The 16394-nt window shown below is 55.4% G+C and overlaps 8 protein-coding genes and 1 non-coding gene across 9 annotated transcripts; 5 read left to right on the top strand and 4 right to left on the bottom strand.

Annotated features, from left to right (window-relative positions):
- Positions 1-173: 173 nt before the first annotated feature.
- Positions 174-1917, top strand: BO97DRAFT_453431 (glycosyltransferase family 2 protein; the record flags this gene model as incomplete). The annotated part of the gene is made up of 5 exons (XM_025699070.1): positions 174-600; positions 676-974; positions 1034-1264; positions 1393-1550; positions 1617-1917. 5 exons carry the CDS (start codon positions 174-176, stop codon positions 1915-1917), a joined length of 1416 nt encoding a protein of 471 aa, XP_025550976.1.
- A 1113-nt stretch (positions 1918-3030) lies between these two features.
- Positions 3031-3137, top strand: BO97DRAFT_t159. The gene has a single exon. It is a non-coding gene; the product is annotated as a tRNA-Met (tRNA).
- A 232-nt stretch (positions 3138-3369) lies between these two features.
- BO97DRAFT_443545 (SNG1 family protein) lies at positions 3370-5096 on the bottom strand. Its single transcript, XM_025698375.1, has 3 exons — positions 4921-5096; positions 3779-4870; positions 3370-3670 (listed from the first exon to the last, which is right to left on the bottom strand). Exons 1-3 carry the CDS (start codon positions 5054-5056, stop codon positions 3519-3521), a joined length of 1380 nt encoding a protein of 459 aa, XP_025550975.1. The 5' UTR covers positions 5057-5096; the 3' UTR covers positions 3370-3518.
- A 335-nt stretch (positions 5097-5431) lies between these two features.
- BO97DRAFT_391254 (glycosyl hydrolase family 79 C-terminal domain-containing protein) lies at positions 5432-7252 on the bottom strand (the record flags this gene model as incomplete). The annotated part of the gene is made up of 8 exons (XM_025693814.1): positions 5432-5896; positions 5948-5981; positions 6035-6126; positions 6182-6550; positions 6596-6703; positions 6754-6893; positions 6940-7059; positions 7107-7252. The coding sequence occupies 8 exons, from the start codon at positions 7250-7252 to the stop codon at positions 5451-5453; spliced, it is 1455 nt and encodes a 484-aa protein (XP_025550974.1). The 3' UTR covers positions 5432-5450.
- A 266-nt stretch (positions 7253-7518) lies between these two features.
- On the top strand, positions 7519-9438 carry BO97DRAFT_443543 (uncharacterized protein). Its single transcript, XM_025698374.1, has 3 exons — positions 7519-7629; positions 7758-8292; positions 8375-9438. Exons 2-3 carry the CDS (start codon positions 7793-7795, stop codon positions 9408-9410), a joined length of 1536 nt encoding a protein of 511 aa, XP_025550973.1. The 5' UTR covers positions 7519-7629; positions 7758-7792; the 3' UTR covers positions 9411-9438.
- A 103-nt stretch (positions 9439-9541) lies between these two features.
- erg6 (sterol 24-C-methyltransferase) lies at positions 9542-11310 on the bottom strand. The gene is made up of 3 exons (XM_025693813.1): positions 10869-11310; positions 10773-10807; positions 9542-10713 (listed from the first exon to the last, which is right to left on the bottom strand). The coding sequence occupies exons 1-3, from the start codon at positions 11070-11072 to the stop codon at positions 9819-9821; spliced, it is 1134 nt and encodes a 377-aa protein (XP_025550972.1). The 5' UTR covers positions 11073-11310; the 3' UTR covers positions 9542-9818.
- Positions 11311-11942: 632 nt separating this feature from the next.
- slt11 (Pre-mRNA-splicing factor ECM2) lies at positions 11943-13439 on the top strand. Its single transcript, XM_025695293.1, has 2 exons — positions 11943-12145; positions 12211-13439. The coding sequence occupies exons 1-2, from the start codon at positions 12005-12007 to the stop codon at positions 13234-13236; spliced, it is 1167 nt and encodes a 388-aa protein (XP_025550971.1). The 5' UTR covers positions 11943-12004; the 3' UTR covers positions 13237-13439.
- BO97DRAFT_391242 (LYR motif-containing protein) lies at positions 13370-14244 on the bottom strand. The gene is made up of 3 exons (XM_025693812.1): positions 13935-14244; positions 13692-13868; positions 13370-13632 (listed from the first exon to the last, which is right to left on the bottom strand). The coding sequence occupies exons 1-3, from the start codon at positions 14008-14010 to the stop codon at positions 13538-13540; spliced, it is 348 nt and encodes a 115-aa protein (XP_025550970.1). The 5' UTR covers positions 14011-14244; the 3' UTR covers positions 13370-13537.
- Positions 14245-14403: 159 nt separating this feature from the next.
- On the top strand, positions 14404-16007 carry BO97DRAFT_369645 (putative ribosome associated DnaJ chaperone Zuotin). The gene is made up of 3 exons (XM_025692741.1): positions 14404-14613; positions 14669-14809; positions 14862-16007. Exons 1-3 carry the CDS (start codon positions 14461-14463, stop codon positions 15900-15902), a joined length of 1335 nt encoding a protein of 444 aa, XP_025550969.1. The 5' UTR covers positions 14404-14460; the 3' UTR covers positions 15903-16007.
- The last annotated feature ends 387 nt before the right edge of the window (positions 16008-16394 follow it).

Raw genomic sequence — 16394 nt, 5'->3', positions numbered from 1 at the left:
GGGATACATGGCTCAGATCCGGGATCACAATGGTTGTAAGCTCATCGCCTCGAGCTCGAACAAATAGCCTCGTTGATTGCGGATTCGCACGCGCGGCAGTCTTCAATTTTACCTGAAACATTGACTTCTAATTGCATTAATGTTTTCTAGTTCATTTTGAGAGCTTCCTAGATATGCGCCCTCAAGATGATCTCGACCTCGAGAGGAAACCATTGCTCGACCGACGCTCGCGGAAACTGTTTCAGATCCTGAACTACAACTGGGCGATCTTCCCTCTGACAGCCCTACTGTCATTTCTAAGTACGACCAGCCAGTTTCCTCTAAATTATCCCACTAAGTCCACTGCAGCAGTCTACAGCCTCATGGTCTGGGCCGGAGTCCCCGACGCTATTGTGAAGCCGGGTGTGCTCTGGACCCGCGATTGCACCATCATCACACTCATCATCGGGCCATTTCTGCTCGCCCAATTTCCCCCATACTACATTCTTTGGGGAATGTGTCTCCCCGTCCAACCATTTTCATACGCCAACGCCCCCAAGCAGAGATCCTTTCGCAGTTTCCGGGTCTGCCTCGTCACCAAAGCGACCAACATCCAGGGAAGTGGCCGGCCCCTTCCTTACTATCCCACCAACATATACTGACAACCGTCAAAATAACAGACCGTCCTCAACACAGTCGAGCTCTGGAAACCACTCAGCCAAGCCTTCCGCATCACTTTTGTCGTGGTCGTCGACTCCGCTCACAACCCTTTCAGGGACCTTCTCCCAAGCTGGGTCGAACAGCTACAAGTCCCACCCTCCTTCCAAGCCGAACGCGCTACCCACAAAGCTCGCGTGCTGGAATGGTACCGCCGACACAGTAATCTGACTGAGCGTGACTGGGTGCTCCATCTAGACGAAGAGACGGAGATCGACGATTATCTTATGCAGGCGTGTCTGGATTTCATCGAGCGGGGGTCAGATGATATCGGGATGGTACGCAGATTCACCGCAGGCCGACTCCCATTCCCAATGGTCTAACCGTCTGAACAAAGGGAACAATCTACTACAACGCCTCCTCCCACTGGAAGAACCCCTTCACGACCGTCGCAGAGATCCTGCGCATTGCCGAGAACTTCGGAAGATACCAGCTTCCCGTGCGGTTCTTCGGGCAGCCGTTGCTGGGGTTCATGCGCGGCAGTTTCTTGTTGTTGAATGGACAGGTCGAGAACGCCGTGACATGGGATACGGATTGCATGACGGAGGATCATTGGTTTGCGTTTTATGTCAGTTTTTCCTTTCTTCTTTCTTCTGTCTTTACGTGGGTATACTCTCCGACATGCAGGAGCACACGTTTGCAACCCAAGCAAAAAAGACAGCGCATAGTTAACCATCTCCCATTTTATGAGCAAAGGCCGCAAAGCAAGGCTTCAAATTCGGATGGCTGAACGCGATCGCGCGCGAACAGGCGCCCGCCACCATCGCGGACCTCCTTCGCCAGCGCCGACGGTGGTACAGCGGGGAGCTGATGATTCCCAGCTGGCCGCTGCGCGTGATGGTGGCGTTTAATATGTTGGAGTTTGTAGCGCATTTCACTTTGTATGTCCCCTATCCTCTTTTACTGGATCTTGGGTGGAGTTGGGCTGACGTTGACGCTGCTTATAGAATGATGACGATGATTTATGGTGGCTGGATGATTTCCGTTTCGTATGGGTTCTTTGCTTGGACGACGTTCAACCTGGCTGTGCTGCTGCATGGGAGAGTGGTCGCTTGTCTGATGGAGGATCTGGATTGTCATACCACCGCGTTGCTGGATGTTCCGGTTCATGTGGTGTTAACGGTTCTACTTGCGCCGGTGGTGGATCTGGTGCAGGCGGCGACGTTTTTGTGGACGGTTGTGTGGCCGACGAGGGAGTTTACGGTTATACGGAAGCAGTGATGCTGGGGCCTTTAGTTGGGGCTTTTAGTTGGGGCTGATGTCAACGGGGAGAAGGGGTGATAATATGACTTGGGCTGGATCCTATGCTAGAGGGTGATGTCGTTCACGAGATCTGGTAGAAAGAATGATTTTTTCTGTGTCTGTTTGCCCCTGGGCGGTAGGATGGTGTTGTAGTCCGACTGGTCTGGAGTATACAAGTGCGCTGTGTCTCCTCTGATAAGACAGTAATTCCATTCACCTCACATACACTTACCGCCAGATTCAACTCCGTAGTGATTTGCAGCTCGATTGCGCGAAAGAAGGAGCGATACTCATTCCAGCCAATTCAAATCCCGATCCCGACCAGCCTGACGCATGTTTCAACCCTCCCCCTCTGTGACACAAACCCAATACAACCAAATGCCAGCTGAGCTGCCACGAATCCCGGACCCTGCTCTCCGGGGAACCCTATACTCAATCCGACTGAGTCGGGGTCTGGACGTGGTTCGGGGACCATGTGGCAGGTTTGGTTGTGCTTGTGCTTGTGTGACTGATGGTGTGAGTATTGTGTGACTCGCTGAGTAGTGATGCTATGCTATTCCTTGCCGGCAGTAAGTAAGTTACAGGGCCGGTGCCACGGATGTGATTCTTTAGGGCACTATCTGTGCCGGCTGTGGCTGCCTGAGGATTGAGGCATCAATCGACCCAAATTCTTGGGTTGCAATAGTCAGTTTTGGGACTCTATGGTTGCTGTTAAACTGGGATTCTGAATATCTGCGTATCATATAGTGCACCTAGATAGAGATCGAACAATTTACTAAAAAAGTACGGACTTCTTCTTTAACGTACTCGGACGAAATATGCTGTGCGAGGGATATATAATCCTACTCTCTTGCTTCATCCAAGATTCCAATATCCACAACCACAAGAAAAGGCACAATTTTATTGCGATCGACCAAGCCCACAGAAAGAAGCATACTAAGCGACAATTACTTCATCAGTTCCAAGAGAGAGATACCTGTACAGAGTAGTACAAACGCCCAAACCTACATGACCGCTCAACCCAGTTTACGGGTTTAGCCATTTCTATGTAGCTTCTCATATTCCTTCGGAATCAACAGACAACAACAAGTCGTCTCGATGGTGTAGTTGGTTATCACGTGGGTCTCATACTTCAGTATGACTCGGAAGATCACTTCTGGGCGATCCCAAGGCCGGGAGTTCGAACCTCCCTCGGGACATTCTTTTTTTCTCTCTCTCTCTCTCTCTCTCTTCTGGTGAAGAGTTATTCTTTTTCTCCAGTCAATCAATATTCTCTTTCCTGGGAGATTGGTTCTATTATGCAGTAGTGTTCCATGGTATCAACCCCGTCCAAGAATGTCCCCTACCCAAATCTAGATTCCCCCAATCGCATACAGACCGGAGAACCCCCAACCGAAATCAAGAATTGGACCGGATTATGTCACCATCCCTCACATCAACACTTCCAAACTTGAAATTGATTAAATCCTGTACATACACAAACTTCCATGCAGATTCTATCCATGAAGAGAAAAAAAGAAATCTAATCTAGTCTAACCCTCCCCATAGTCTCTAACGATAAGTTCCAAGTGGAGAAAGTATCAAGCCCATCCTCTCTTCTGCTTCCACTGCATAAACTTCGCCGCAAACGGGAACAACGCAATCGACACCGCGATCCACACGAACAAGACCCCGAAGTCCAGACCGATGCGGGAGTGCGTGTCGAAGAGGATTGTGCGGAGGGCTTCGACGACTATTGTCCCCGGAGGATTAGTATCATTACTGAAATGTATAGTCGCGAGGGGTGCGGTACAGGAAAGGGGAATGCAAAGCAAGCGCAAGGGTAAGAAAGGGAACTCACTCCGATGCAACGGCCAAACATAGCCCCAGCGAAAGAAGCCAGGGGCCAAATCAATGGCATAAAAACCCGTCGCGACATTGGTGATCACCCAGAAGATCAGGAACAGCGCGCTCCAGGGGAACCCGATGATCATGGCCATGTTCTCGCAGGGGAAGCCGAGGGCGCACATGCCGACCCAGTTCAGCATCCAGTAGACGACGAAGGAGCCGTGGCCGTAGGCGTTGGGGTTTGTGGCCGGTTCCACGGGCGAGGCGGGCGGGTTGGAGAAGGGGATCTGGAACGCCAGCGACACGAAGCTGTAGAAGAGCGATAGCGTGAAGTACGTGCCGATGTTCGAGCAGATGCGCCACAGCAGCCACTGCGGGATCTTCAGCGCCGGCTTATCCGCGGGCGTCTTGATGAACTGCAGATGCACGGGCATCATGAATGGCGTGTTGAAGAATGCTAAGATGATCAGGTAGATTAGTCCGATGCTCGTCGCTGGTGAGATCACCGCTGGTCCGAAGAAGCGCAGGTCCGTTTGCGTGAACCCGATCGCTGGGTTGAGTGCTTGTGCCGGGACCGCGCTGAGGTTGAGATTGGCGGAACTGCTGGTGAGGTTCTGGATCCAGCGCGGCCCGAATGCGCTGCGCACCGCTTGGTCTACGCTCCAGAATTGCGGCAAAATGTAGTTGTAGTATGTCGCTTCGTCGCGCGCGCTGATGATCACGAATTCCGCAGCCCCCAGCGGGTCGTACGAGGTGTTGCCCGTTGTCACAGCGCTGCGGAGGAGGGCGGTCGCGTTGGCGTTGATGATGATGGCGGCGTAGGCGTGTTCATCGTAGATGCTCTGGCGCACCGCCCAAGGGTCATTGTTAAAGTCGGCTGGCGCCTTGATCGTGTACCCTAATGCTTCGGAGTTGGTCTGCTGGATGTCCTCGATCACATTGACCACGGCCGGGCCCACGACGGGGGCCGTGTTGCGATAGGGCTCGACTTGCCCGTCGAAGTCGACCACCCAGACAGTTAGTTTGTGGAATCGCGTCTCGAGCTTGTACTGCACGGCCCAGAAAAGCGACAGGATTCCCAGAATGAAGGTACAGAGGATTAACACTGAGAATGTTAGCTTGTGGTTCCATACGAACGCGTACGTTTCAGCTCACCGGTCTTCCCCCATTGCAGAAAAACATGACGTCGGACCTGCGATAAGGCAGGATCGAAAAACGAGACGCTGGCGGGTTGCGCTGAGGGCTTGACGCCCGTCTCAGCCTTGTCGACGGAGACCTCAGTGCTACTCATCCTGATGGCTGAGGAAGAACAGTTGACAGGCAGATTGAGGATCGATGGTACAAAATACAACTAACACAAGGATCAGACCACCCTTTAACCCTATGGATGGTAGATTGGCAGCAAGCATGGATCATTTTCGCCCTCCGCTGCGTCAGTCGGGCTATTCTCCCTATCGAGGAATCAATTTCTTAACTCCGGATTGAGCTGATTTACAATTGATGATTGGCCGGTACCTCGGCCTGATCGGGTTCCGGCGGGACGCGAGAAGAGTTGATTATTGATGAAGCAAAGATCTTGGCTCGGCTTGTGCCGTATTGCCGAGCATCGGAAGTATAAAGTATTACCCGGAAGGGAGTATCACTTGGCATCTTATCTGATTCCCCTCTCTCCTTCCCTGGAACCCCTACAGATAAACAAGCACCGCTTCCGAGGCCTGCACAGCGAATGTCACTTCCCCGTCCACAACCCCTACCGTCTCAGTCTCCTGCGTGCCCTGCAACGCACACGTCCCGTTGGCAAACGTCTGTCCCCCAACAGTGATGCTCCCGGCCCCAACCGTCGTGGTCGCCGCATCGCCCGTCAACCGCTTAGCCGAGACAGAGGTCGCCGTCGATGCCAGACCGGTCAGGGTGATGTTGACGCTGCCCCGCGTGCCCGAGGTGTAATACTCCGAGTTATACAGCAGCACCCGCGTCGCCGCTCCGGCGCTATCATAGATGGCATACGCAGCCACCCGGGTGTCGCCGCTGTCCAGCTGCGCGACCTGCGCCGCGCCCCCGAGCGCCAGCGCCGCCGTATACGCGCCGTAGAACGGGGCGTTGACTGTCTCGTCCCACCAGCAATACGGACCTGAGAGGATGTGTCAGCTACCCTCTTTGCGGTAGGGTGGGATCGACTCACAGTTGCCGATGGTACCTTGGTGGAAGTACAGTTGCTGCCGACGGGTTAGTCACGAATCATCCACCCACCCAATCCGAAAAAACCCACCTTGATGCCCAAGATAACCGCCTGCATCATATAGTCCAGAATCCAAAGCCCAGCGCCAAAAGTAGGGCTGATGCCGCCACCGCCTCCGGTCGCTACTTTCGTGTCAGCCATCCCGCCGAAAAGCCCGAGCAGCAGAGCGCAACGCACCTGAGTTCGTTTCGCCCATCACGAAGTCCTTGTCGAGGTCATGCGCGGCAGAGACCTGTGCCTGGAACGCGGTCACGCCGTCGACGATGTCCGCGTGGCTCATCAGCCCGTTTAGATCGGCCGTCGACGCAGAGTAAGGGTAGTAGTGGTGGCAGAAGGAACGCACGTATTGCGTGGCGGCGGCGTCTTCTTCGTCGTCGACGAGGTTCGTCACTTCGTAGGACCCCAGTCCGAAGAATACGCCGGCCTGGATGATCGAGGTCTTGTCCAGCGCGGCTCCAACGGATTTCTGCCATGAGACTTGCGAGACGGCGTCCGCGGCTGCGGTCCAGGATTTGCCGTTGGCGATTGGGTCGCTTGAGGAGAAGACTGTGCTTGTTAGAGTTGTTGGGGGTCAGGGTGCGGGAGGCGTACAGTTTGGCTCGTTGCCTAGCTCGATGGCGTATAGGTTTTTGATCGTGGATGTGGCGACTTGTGCTGCTGCGATGGTGTTGTTGAGGTTGCTGAGGCGGCGGTTGAAGCCTACGCAGTTAGTATTAGGGCTGGTTTGAGGTCGGGTTGAGGGCTCGTACCGATGGTCACGGAGCCGTCGTAGGCGCCGGCTATCTCCATGAACGAGTTGCCGAAGGTCAGGGTCTCGGGTGCGTCGTCAGGCGAGGCGACTGTATATAAGACGGCAGACGATAGGGAGGCATTGTAGGTTGCGCGGTCCCTGGCTGTTTAGCTGGACGAAAAGAGATTCAAGAGAGGGAGCTCACTGGGTGGTTCCTCCGATTCGAATCGGGGGCTTTGTTCCCAGTGCATCGCCCAGCACACCCAGACAGCCATCGGTCAACGACAGTTGCTCAAAGTACTCCGGGAAGGCGAAGAATTCGAACCTGAGGCTTTTAGTTCTGTCTCAGGGGTTTGTCACTAAGAGACTCACGACAAGCCCACCGGCGCAGCATCAATCTGCGCACTTGCATTTGCGGGCACAGAGGAGGGGATCTCAAAAGTCAAGCCATTGACCACGCCGGCTATAGCCAACACGACGCTGGTTATAGAGGGTAGCTCCAACTTCTTCCCAATCATAATGATGTAGAGCTGCAGACGGTGCAGATACCGTAGGCTTCCTTGCACCCAGGGGCTTTGCACCTAAATGGACACTCCGTACCTGACATCGGTTATTTATTTTTCCTGACACTCGTAGCTCACTCGGGCAAATCGACGTGAAGACATCATCCCATATGCAGGTGGCGCGGAGAATTGACGAAAGGGCAGGGGTTTCGGGGATGGATTGGGCCAAGATCGACTCAAGTGCGGGGAAGTGCAGCGCGAGAAATTGCTGAGAAGGCGTGGCACACGAGTTCTTCCACCAACAATTGCAGTCGATGCAGAGTGATGCAACGCGGGGTTCTTGTCTAGCGAGAGGTGGCTGAGGCTGAGGAACGTCTGCATAAACCACCAAGGTGAGTGTATAGGTTGAGGTGGGCAGCAAGGTACTGGACTTAGGGCACAGCCGACCAAGACATTGATCCCTTCAACTTAAACCCAACAACACCAGCATATTCCCACTGCGACTAATCAATAGTTATAGACTATATCCATCAGGGCAACACCACCACCACCACCATGCTGACACCAACCATCACGCCCCTCGCGCACGACCCCGACACCACCCATCGACTCAACGCCTGCGCCTACCAACAATCCGCCCTCACCACCATCGCCAACACGCAATACGCCGCCTTCTACACGGCTTCACCGGACCCAGCGACACGCTTCGTCACGCTCGCGCGCCGCAACCTCAGTGGCAGCGAATGGCACCTGCTCACATTCACAGACTACGCGCAGCGCACCGACGACGGCCACAACACGGTGTCGCTAGGGATATGCGCAGGCGATGGCACGATCCACCTCGCCTTCGACCACCACTGCGACACGCTGCACTACCGGATCTCGCGACCAGGGCTAGCCTCCGACACACGGGCCGCAAGCTGGACGCCGTCGGCTTTCGGGGCCGTGCAATCGCACCTCCCAGGCTGCGATCCACGCACCCCGCTGGAGGAAATAACCTACCCGCGCTTCGTCCCAGCAGGAGATAACTTGTTCTTCGAGTACCGCATCGGGAGGTACGTTCCCCCTAGCCTGTCCTCCGTACACCACCCCACCAGATACTCGTACTAAAGAAAAAAAAAAAAAAAAAAAAAACAGAGCAGGAGCCGGCTCGGAAGCGCTCTACCTGTACACCCCCGCCCCCACCTCCAATCCTGATCCGAACCCTAACCCAGGTACAACCACCACCACGACCGCGGAAACGATAAGAAAGACGGGGGAATTCCACCCCTACACCCCAGCCCCAGCCCACACGCCCAGCTCACGCCCAAGCCTAATCCAAAACAAAGCAATCTACCTACAAGGCCAAAACAACAACCCCTACCCCAACGGCCTCACCTACCACGTCCCCAGCAACAGCCTCCACCTCACCTGGACAAACCGTCTCTTCCTCCCGTATCCCGGTGCCAACTCGCCAGACTCGACAGCCCACAAGGCGCAGGCCGGGCCCAATGGACCGGAGAATAACGAGGGGTTGTACTATGTTTCTGCTGTACTGGGAAATCTGGGAGATGACGGGGTAGGGGTGGAGTGGAGGGGGTGCAGAGGGGATGTACTTGCTTTTGGTTCTTTCTACCCACATACTCTGTCCCGGAATGGGGGGCTGGCGAGGGAGGGGCATGGGGTTCAGGATGAGGGTGAGGAAAGCCTCAACTCCCAAGACCCCAAGCTACGGGTGCGTGATCTCCCGCCCGGTAGCGGAATTATGAACCAAGAAGCGCAGTTTGTTGACGCGGAGGGCGGGGTGCATGTTCTTAATCGTGAGAATACGCGGGGTCAGGGGGTCGAGTGGGTTTATTATTTCTGGTCTGGAAGCCGGGATGAAGAGTGGGAGAGTTCTGTGCTTGAGGGGGTTGGGCCTGGGGAGTTGGGGCCGCGGGGAAAGGTTGTTGTTTATCGTCGGTCTGTGTGGTTTGTTTTGCCAGTTAGTCAAACTGGGGAGGTGGTGGTGGCGCGGTGGGCGAGGGAGCGTGGGCTGGAGGTGGTTTGGCGTGGAATGGGATTTGACGGTGAGCCATTGGTGGATGAGCCTGCTTTGGAAGCGGGCGGGATTTTGTCGGTGTTGATGCTTAGGAGGGATGCGGTGGGGAGACAGGTGGTTGTTGTGGCATTTGATTTGGAGAGGTTGGTGTAGACTGTATGGACTGGGGTATAGCTTGAGGAACGTGAAGTATTGGTCACCTTACACTACAGGCCAGAGCTTGGAGATTGAGATTGTTAAGTGAAGAGATCACTACGCTCAGAAACCTTACAAATCTAAACAATGTCGTAACCGCTATTAACTATAACCTAACCAAATCATCATCCATGAGCACATACTCAGCAATGATACGTACACTGCCCCCAACGGACATGACATAAAACAAACATCCCACGGCGGTATGCAGTAATATAACACTCAGAGAAGGAAAGAGAACAAATGGAAAAACACCCGGATATTAAAGAACATAGACCGCCGCCACTGTCTATGAATGCGCGTGTGGGATGCTGTCAAAACACAAAACATTTTTGTACAGACGTGATATCACATAACCGAGACCGTCTACTCGGGCTTGCGAGCAACCATCAGGTACATCGGAGTGAAGAGCTTCTTCTCACCACCCGCCACTAGGCAGTCACCGGCCAGAGCCAGGCTGTCGGCGGTCTTCTGGGAGCCCACAGGGGCGAATCCGACCTTCTCCAAGGCACCCACAAAGCGGTGGGCCAGGCCACGGCCCCACCAGGTCATGCGCGCAATGGTGAAGAAGTCCCAGATGGAGCCCATGTGCTTGAAGGATCCGGCCAGAGGGTAGTACCAGGGGATGGAGTCAGGGCGGTCGGCCAAGTCTTCGTTGTGGAGGAGTTCAAAGCCGGCGTCCTTGATAGCCTGGAGACCCTCGGAGACCTTGACCATGTTGGAGATACCGTCACCCTGCTCGATACCGAGGCGGATCTTGCGGTGCTCGGGGTCGTTGTTGTCGTATGCGTCAGTCATCAGCCATTCGTACACACCGAAGACACCGCCGGGCTTCAGCACGCGGAAGATCTCCTTGTAGACACCCACCAGCTCGGGAGCGTGCACGGTGGCCTCAATGGCGTAGACGGCGTCGAACGTGTTGTCCTCGAACTTCATCTGCATGAAGTCGCCCTTGACGAAGTTAAGCTTGTGGCTCAAGCCCTCACGCTCAGCGTAGCGAGTCGCGCGCTCAATCTGATAGTCGTTGTTGTTCAGACCGGTGACGTTGGCGTCGGAGAACTTGACAATCTCGCGGGCGGGACCGCCGACGCCGCAGCCGACATCGAGCACCTTCATGTTGGCCTTGAGGCCCATCGTGTGGGCCAGGTAGTGTTCGTGACGAGCGATGGCCTGACGGAAGGGCTCGCCAGGAGCAAAGCGGCAGAAGTGGAAGGACGAACCCCAGCCATACTCGTAGAAATCGGTGGCAAGGTTGTAGTAGCTGCGAGGACAGGTCAGTCGGTGGTCAATGGCAGGCGAAGCTGGAATGGGGCCACGTACTGTCTGGTCAAGGTCGCATACTCCGCACGGCGGGCCTGAGTTTGCGATTGATTAGCTTGGGTCAGCGGTCACGGTCACCGGTTGCACAGTGCTTACCGCGCGAATCTCCTCCGTCTCGTCCTCCGCGGCTTTGTTATCCCAGTGCTTGAAGTACTCGTCGACAGCGGCCTTCTGGGCAGCAGCATCCTTGCCACGCATAGCAGCGATACCACCCTGCGACTGGGCGGATTTTCCGTGCAAGACACGGTTGAACTCAGCGTCGCGCACATGATTCTCCTGTTCCAAAGTGGTGGGAGCCATTGTGGGAATGAATTAAAAGTGGTAGTGGGGAATAAAAAGGGGGAAAGCCGGTTGAAGAGGGTTGTCCAGAAGAAGAAGAAGGAAAGAGAGGACGATTAAATATCCACGACCCAGTTGAATGGAAGGGAATTGAAGCCAACAGGCAGCAAAGAAAGGCAGGAAGAAGGTGACGACTGTAGGAGAGAGAGAGAGAGGAGGAGGAGGAATTGAAAGGGAAGGCCACAGTAACACGCAAACACGATGGACGGGGGAAGAAAGGGGAGGCGGAATCCAACCCGACTGACTTTGACACTTCCCCAGCCAATCACCACTGCAGCGCTGGCCAGCCAACCACAACACGCACCTTGCGACAAACTAGACCTAATCTAGTCTTCCGGGGTTCTGGCCGGGAAAAAAGTGGCGCCGAACGGGAGACTAGAGCCACACCTTTCCCAGTTTGGCTTAGGGCCAGGCATCTTCCGCCTTGATCTTCACCCGCCGACTTCTCGTTCCTGACCGCGGAAACTGCGTATTGCGTATTCGCGTATCTCCAACGTATTCCCGGCAGGCACCATCGATTCTTCTACATGATCTGCTCGTAGATGCTTCTTGGCGGGCATGGTTACAGTGCTAATTGAATTAAGGGGATGGTTGCAGTGCATTCTCGTGTTGTGACCGCTCAAATCCTGCCCCACCTCCACAAGAGCTCACCCCCTCTAAAACAAGATAGAGGCACTCACTCGAGTCGAGACGGGCCTGTTCGTCGGCATCACGTGACTATTTGCTTATGTCACGATATCCGCCACGCCCAGCCACATACGCTATCAGCCACAATCAGCCACCATGACTATCGATAATCCAAGTTCTCGTTTGCCGTTGTCAACTCCTCCACACCTACCAACCTCCGCTGAGCTTGACGCTTTGATTAGAAAGATAGCTCCTCCTACCCCACCATGCCTCCTGCACAGATCAAGCAGGATCTGAACCGATCCGGATGGGAGACCACCGACTTCCCCTCGGTGTGCGAGAGCTGTCTTCCGGACAATCCTTACGTACAGATGCTGAAGGAGGACCACGGCGCAGAATGCAAATTAGTATGTCCCACTTTACTTGCTCAGCGCGCACGCCTGTTTTCACGATACTAACACGACGCTCCCAGTGTACACGTCCGTTCACCATCTTTCGCTGGAAGGCCGACCGCACCGCGCGCACCAAGCGCACGACCATCTGCCTCACCTGCGCCCGACTCAAGAACTGCTGCCAGTGCTGCATGCTGGATTTGTCCTTCGGGCTGCCCATCGTCGTCCGTGACGCAGCGCTGAAGATGGTCGCGCCGGGCCCGGAAAGCACCATCAACCGCGAATACTACGCGCAGGGCCACGAGAAGGAGATCGAGGAAGGCCGCGGGGCGGTGGAGGAATACGAGAAGACCGACGAGAAGGCGCGCGAGCTGCTGCGACGCCTCGCCAACAGCGAGCCGTACTACCGCAAGCAGCGGCGGATCGAAACGTCCGAAGACGGAGAAGGGGGTGCTGCTGCCGCGTCCAGCGGGGCGGCGCCCGTCGTCCACAGTCGCTACGGCAACGGGCCAGGGCCGATTCGCACCAGCGAGAGTCGGAGGGGGACGCCGTTGCCTGGACGGGGTGGACGGGGAGGCCTGCGTGGTGGTGGGCGCGGCGGACGCTCGTTCCCCAGCGCTGCGCAGGTGCCGCCCTCCGCTGAGGATATTCATCCGCCCGCGGACCCCAACATCACTTCGCTCTTTGTGACGGGCGTCGAGGACGACCTCCCCGAGCATGAGCTGCGCACCTTTTTCACCCAGTTCGGTTCGCTGCGCTCGCTGATCTGCTCCCACCGCGCTCACTCCGCGTTCGTCAACTTCGCCACGCGCGAGGGCGCCGAGGCCGCCGCCAAGCACTGCCAGGGCAAGGCTGTCCTCCAGGGATGTCCTCTTCGCGTTCGCTGGGGTAAGCCCAAGCCGCTAGATAACATGGATCGGGAGGAGCGGTTGAAGAACGCCCGGGAAGGTCGACAAGCCGTGGGGGCGCGCTCCGCAGATGGAGGCAGGAGAGCCATCACGGCGGCCGGAGACGACGCCAGCAAGGAACAAAGACCCCGCAATTACGCCGTGGCTCCCCCTCCGGGTGCCGGCGACATCCAGTACTCAAGTTTAAACGGCGATTGAAGCCTTTTCCTTCTTCACTATCAACACTACTTTCTTTTCCATTGGTTACCGGGGCATAGGGACCTTTCATATGGTGTATGTTTGAGAGCGGGCGTTGTCTTTTTCTTATCTGTATGTATTTATCTATTTCTACATGTCCGATCGAAACCATGAAATACCCCAAAGAGACGCCAGAAAGGAGAGAGAAAAAAGTTCGGGTATACTATAATACAAATTCGCAATGCAAGATATTTGCAAAACCATCCACCACTACTCACCAGCCCCAAGGACATTCATGTCTGTACAGCAACCATTGTAATGATCATGACGAGCAGGCCTTGTCCACCTTGACATTCTTCCCGGCGATCTTGATGGAGTCGTTATCACCGCGCTCGATTTCCTCGTGGATGCGGAGTTCTAGGCACGTGTTAGCGATGCTTATGTTTGCGTGTACAGAGGAGGTGGAAACAACGCACCCCACTTGGCGTTCTCGTCGCCTTCTTCCCGGACGCCTTGCACGATGTTGTGCTTCAGGATGTTGGCCACTTCGATGGCGTGGTTGATCTGCATGGGTGTGTCGATGCCCTGGCGAGGGTGGTTGTCGAAGTTGCGGCGCGCTTCTTGACGCGCTGCGACGAGGACCCGGAGGTCGTCTATGAGTGATACTGCAGTTAGTATTGTCTGGTAGTAGAGGGTTGTTTGTTTGATGGGGCACGGACTGTGGAAGGCGATGCGGGTCGCGCGGAGCAGTTGGCGGTAGGCACTGCGTGCGGAGACGACACTTTGGGAAGCCATGTTGAGCGAGTGAGTAATTTGATAGGAAGGAGAATTAAGTGATCTGTTGTGAGTATATAGGCTGGATTGTATAACTCTTGGAGCGAGGGTCTGCGGATCGCTTGCGGAGGTGGCTGCGAGCTGGAGGCAAGGGTCGTGCTATGAACAAGGTACTGCAGAGCAAACGCTGTATCTCTGTGAGAAAAAGGTAAAGATACACTGTACACCGATCCTATCGTGGTCTGGGCAGACTATTGACGATTGACAAGTGAATGTCTCAGCGGAATTGAGGCTTTCGATGACCTCCGAAACAAGCCGGGCGTGATTGGCCCGCAGGGGAGCGGCAAGTCGGGGCAGAAAAAAATAAAAAAGCAGGCTGATCTTCGCCTTTCCTCCCGCCGACACACAACGTTGGAGTCCTCTCTTCTATTGTCTCTTCCATCCCCCATCGAGACACTCTTCTCTGCCACCATGACTTCCGTGCAGACTTTCAACGTTGCTCTCCCCGCCCTGCCCTCCGGCTGGAGCGCCGAGAAGGACTTCAAGGCCGTTGGCACCCTCTCTGGCGCCACCCAGAGAAACCTTGAGGCCGTTGGTCCTTTCTTCCTGGCCCACGCCCGCAGAGTACGTCTCCATGCCATCTGAAGTTGACACACTTGAATGCTTACACCTCCTATAGAAGCGTCACGGTCGCACTTTCTCCGAGGATGAGAGAATCCAGGCCCAGCAGAACGTCAAGAAGACCGAGGAGGATGACCTTGGCGAGATTTCCGAGCCTGAGGACAACATGCTCCTCGCCAGAGAGGCTAAGGACTGGAAGGTACGTTTTCGTTTTGCTTCATTTTCCACTTCTAATACTAATATTCTCGCAGAGTCAAGATCACTACCAGGTTCTCGGCCTGACCAAGTACCGCTGGCGCGCCACCCCCGAGCAGATCAAGCGTGCCCACCGCAAGAAGGTCCTCCGTCACCACCCCGACAAGAAGGCCGCCCTCGGCGATCGGGACGAGAACGACCAGTTCTTCAAGTGTATCCAGAAGGCCCACGAGGTGCTCTCCGACCCCGTCAAGCGCCGCCAGTTCGACTCCGTTGACGAGGCCGCCGAGGTTGAGCCCCCCAGCAAGAAGGAGGCTTCCAAGAACTTCTACAAGCTCTGGCGCAAGGTCTTCATCTCCGAGGGCCGCTTCTCCAACATCCAGCCTGTCCCCGAGCTGGGCGACGAGAACAGCACCCAGGAGGAGGTCGAGAATTTCTACAACTTCTGGTACAACTTCGACAGCTGGCGTACCTTCGAGTACCTGGACGAGGATGTTCCCGATGACAACGAGAGCCGTGACCAGAAGCGTCACGTCGAGAAGAAGAACGCCAACGCCCGCCGCAAGCGCAAGACCGAGGACACCGCCCGTCTCCGCCACCTTGTCGACGACTGCGCCGCCGGCGACGAGCGTATCAAGAAGTTCCGCAAGGCTGCCCGTGCCGACAAGGACAAGAAGCGTCTCGAGCGTGAGGCGGAGGCCAAGCGTCTCCTTGAGGAGAAGGAGAAGGCTCGCCAGGAGGAGGAGCAGCGCAAGAAGGACGCTGAGGAGGCCGCTAAGGCCGAGCGCGAGCAGAACAAGAAGGCTAAGGAGGCCGCCAAGAACGCCGCCAAGAAGAACAAGCGTGTGCTCAAGGGCTCCGTCAAGGACGTCAACTACTTCGACGACGCTCCTTCCGCGGCCCAGGTCGACTCCGTCTTGGCGGACGTCGATCTTGTCATCAGCAAGATCGATGCGGAGGAGCTGGCTGGTCTGGCTGGCCGCCTTACTGCTGCTGGTAAGGATGGTGCTGCCGTCAAGGCCGTGTACACCGAGGAGGTCCAAAGACTGGTCGGTGCTGGCAAGCTCAAGGAGGGCGAGGCCAAGTTCTTTGCTTAAAGGAGAAAATAGAGGGAGGGTCTTTCATCGCTTGGTCATGATTAAATAGATGATAGATTTTCAGTTCTTGCTGTGCAAATAATGAAAGCAATGATAGCATGGTTCATATTGTTACATTTTCTTCCTTCTCTATCTTCCCTCTTTCTTCTTCTCAAACGTACCTTTCCTCTGTCCTGCAGGATCAATTTAGGTTGAACGTCAACAGTCCTGACATGCAGTCGTAGGTCACTAAGCCCTGGTCCGATCGGAAGGAATCTGCAGGCAACTTGGAATGGTTGAAATTGGCGGGGGTACGTGCCCTCCGCATGGCCTCAGGCCCACTTTTGCTTCCATCCTCCCGTCGGCCAGTCAGCACCGAGTGAATCGCAACGTGCATTCCTCTGTCTTCATCTCCCCACGGCTGAACAACCCGCTTTCTTAATATCTTTCAGATATCACTTGGCGACCAAGAAATGATACCGTCCTCGCTTAGCTTGACGTGACCAATCGCAT

This window comes from Aspergillus homomorphus, assembly GCF_003184865.1.
Source record: "Aspergillus homomorphus CBS 101889 unplaced genomic scaffold BO97scaffold_20, whole genome shotgun sequence".
Lineage (NCBI taxonomy): Eukaryota > Fungi > Ascomycota > Eurotiomycetes > Eurotiales > Aspergillaceae > Aspergillus > Aspergillus homomorphus.
This window is presented reverse-complemented; position numbering and strand designations above follow the sequence as displayed.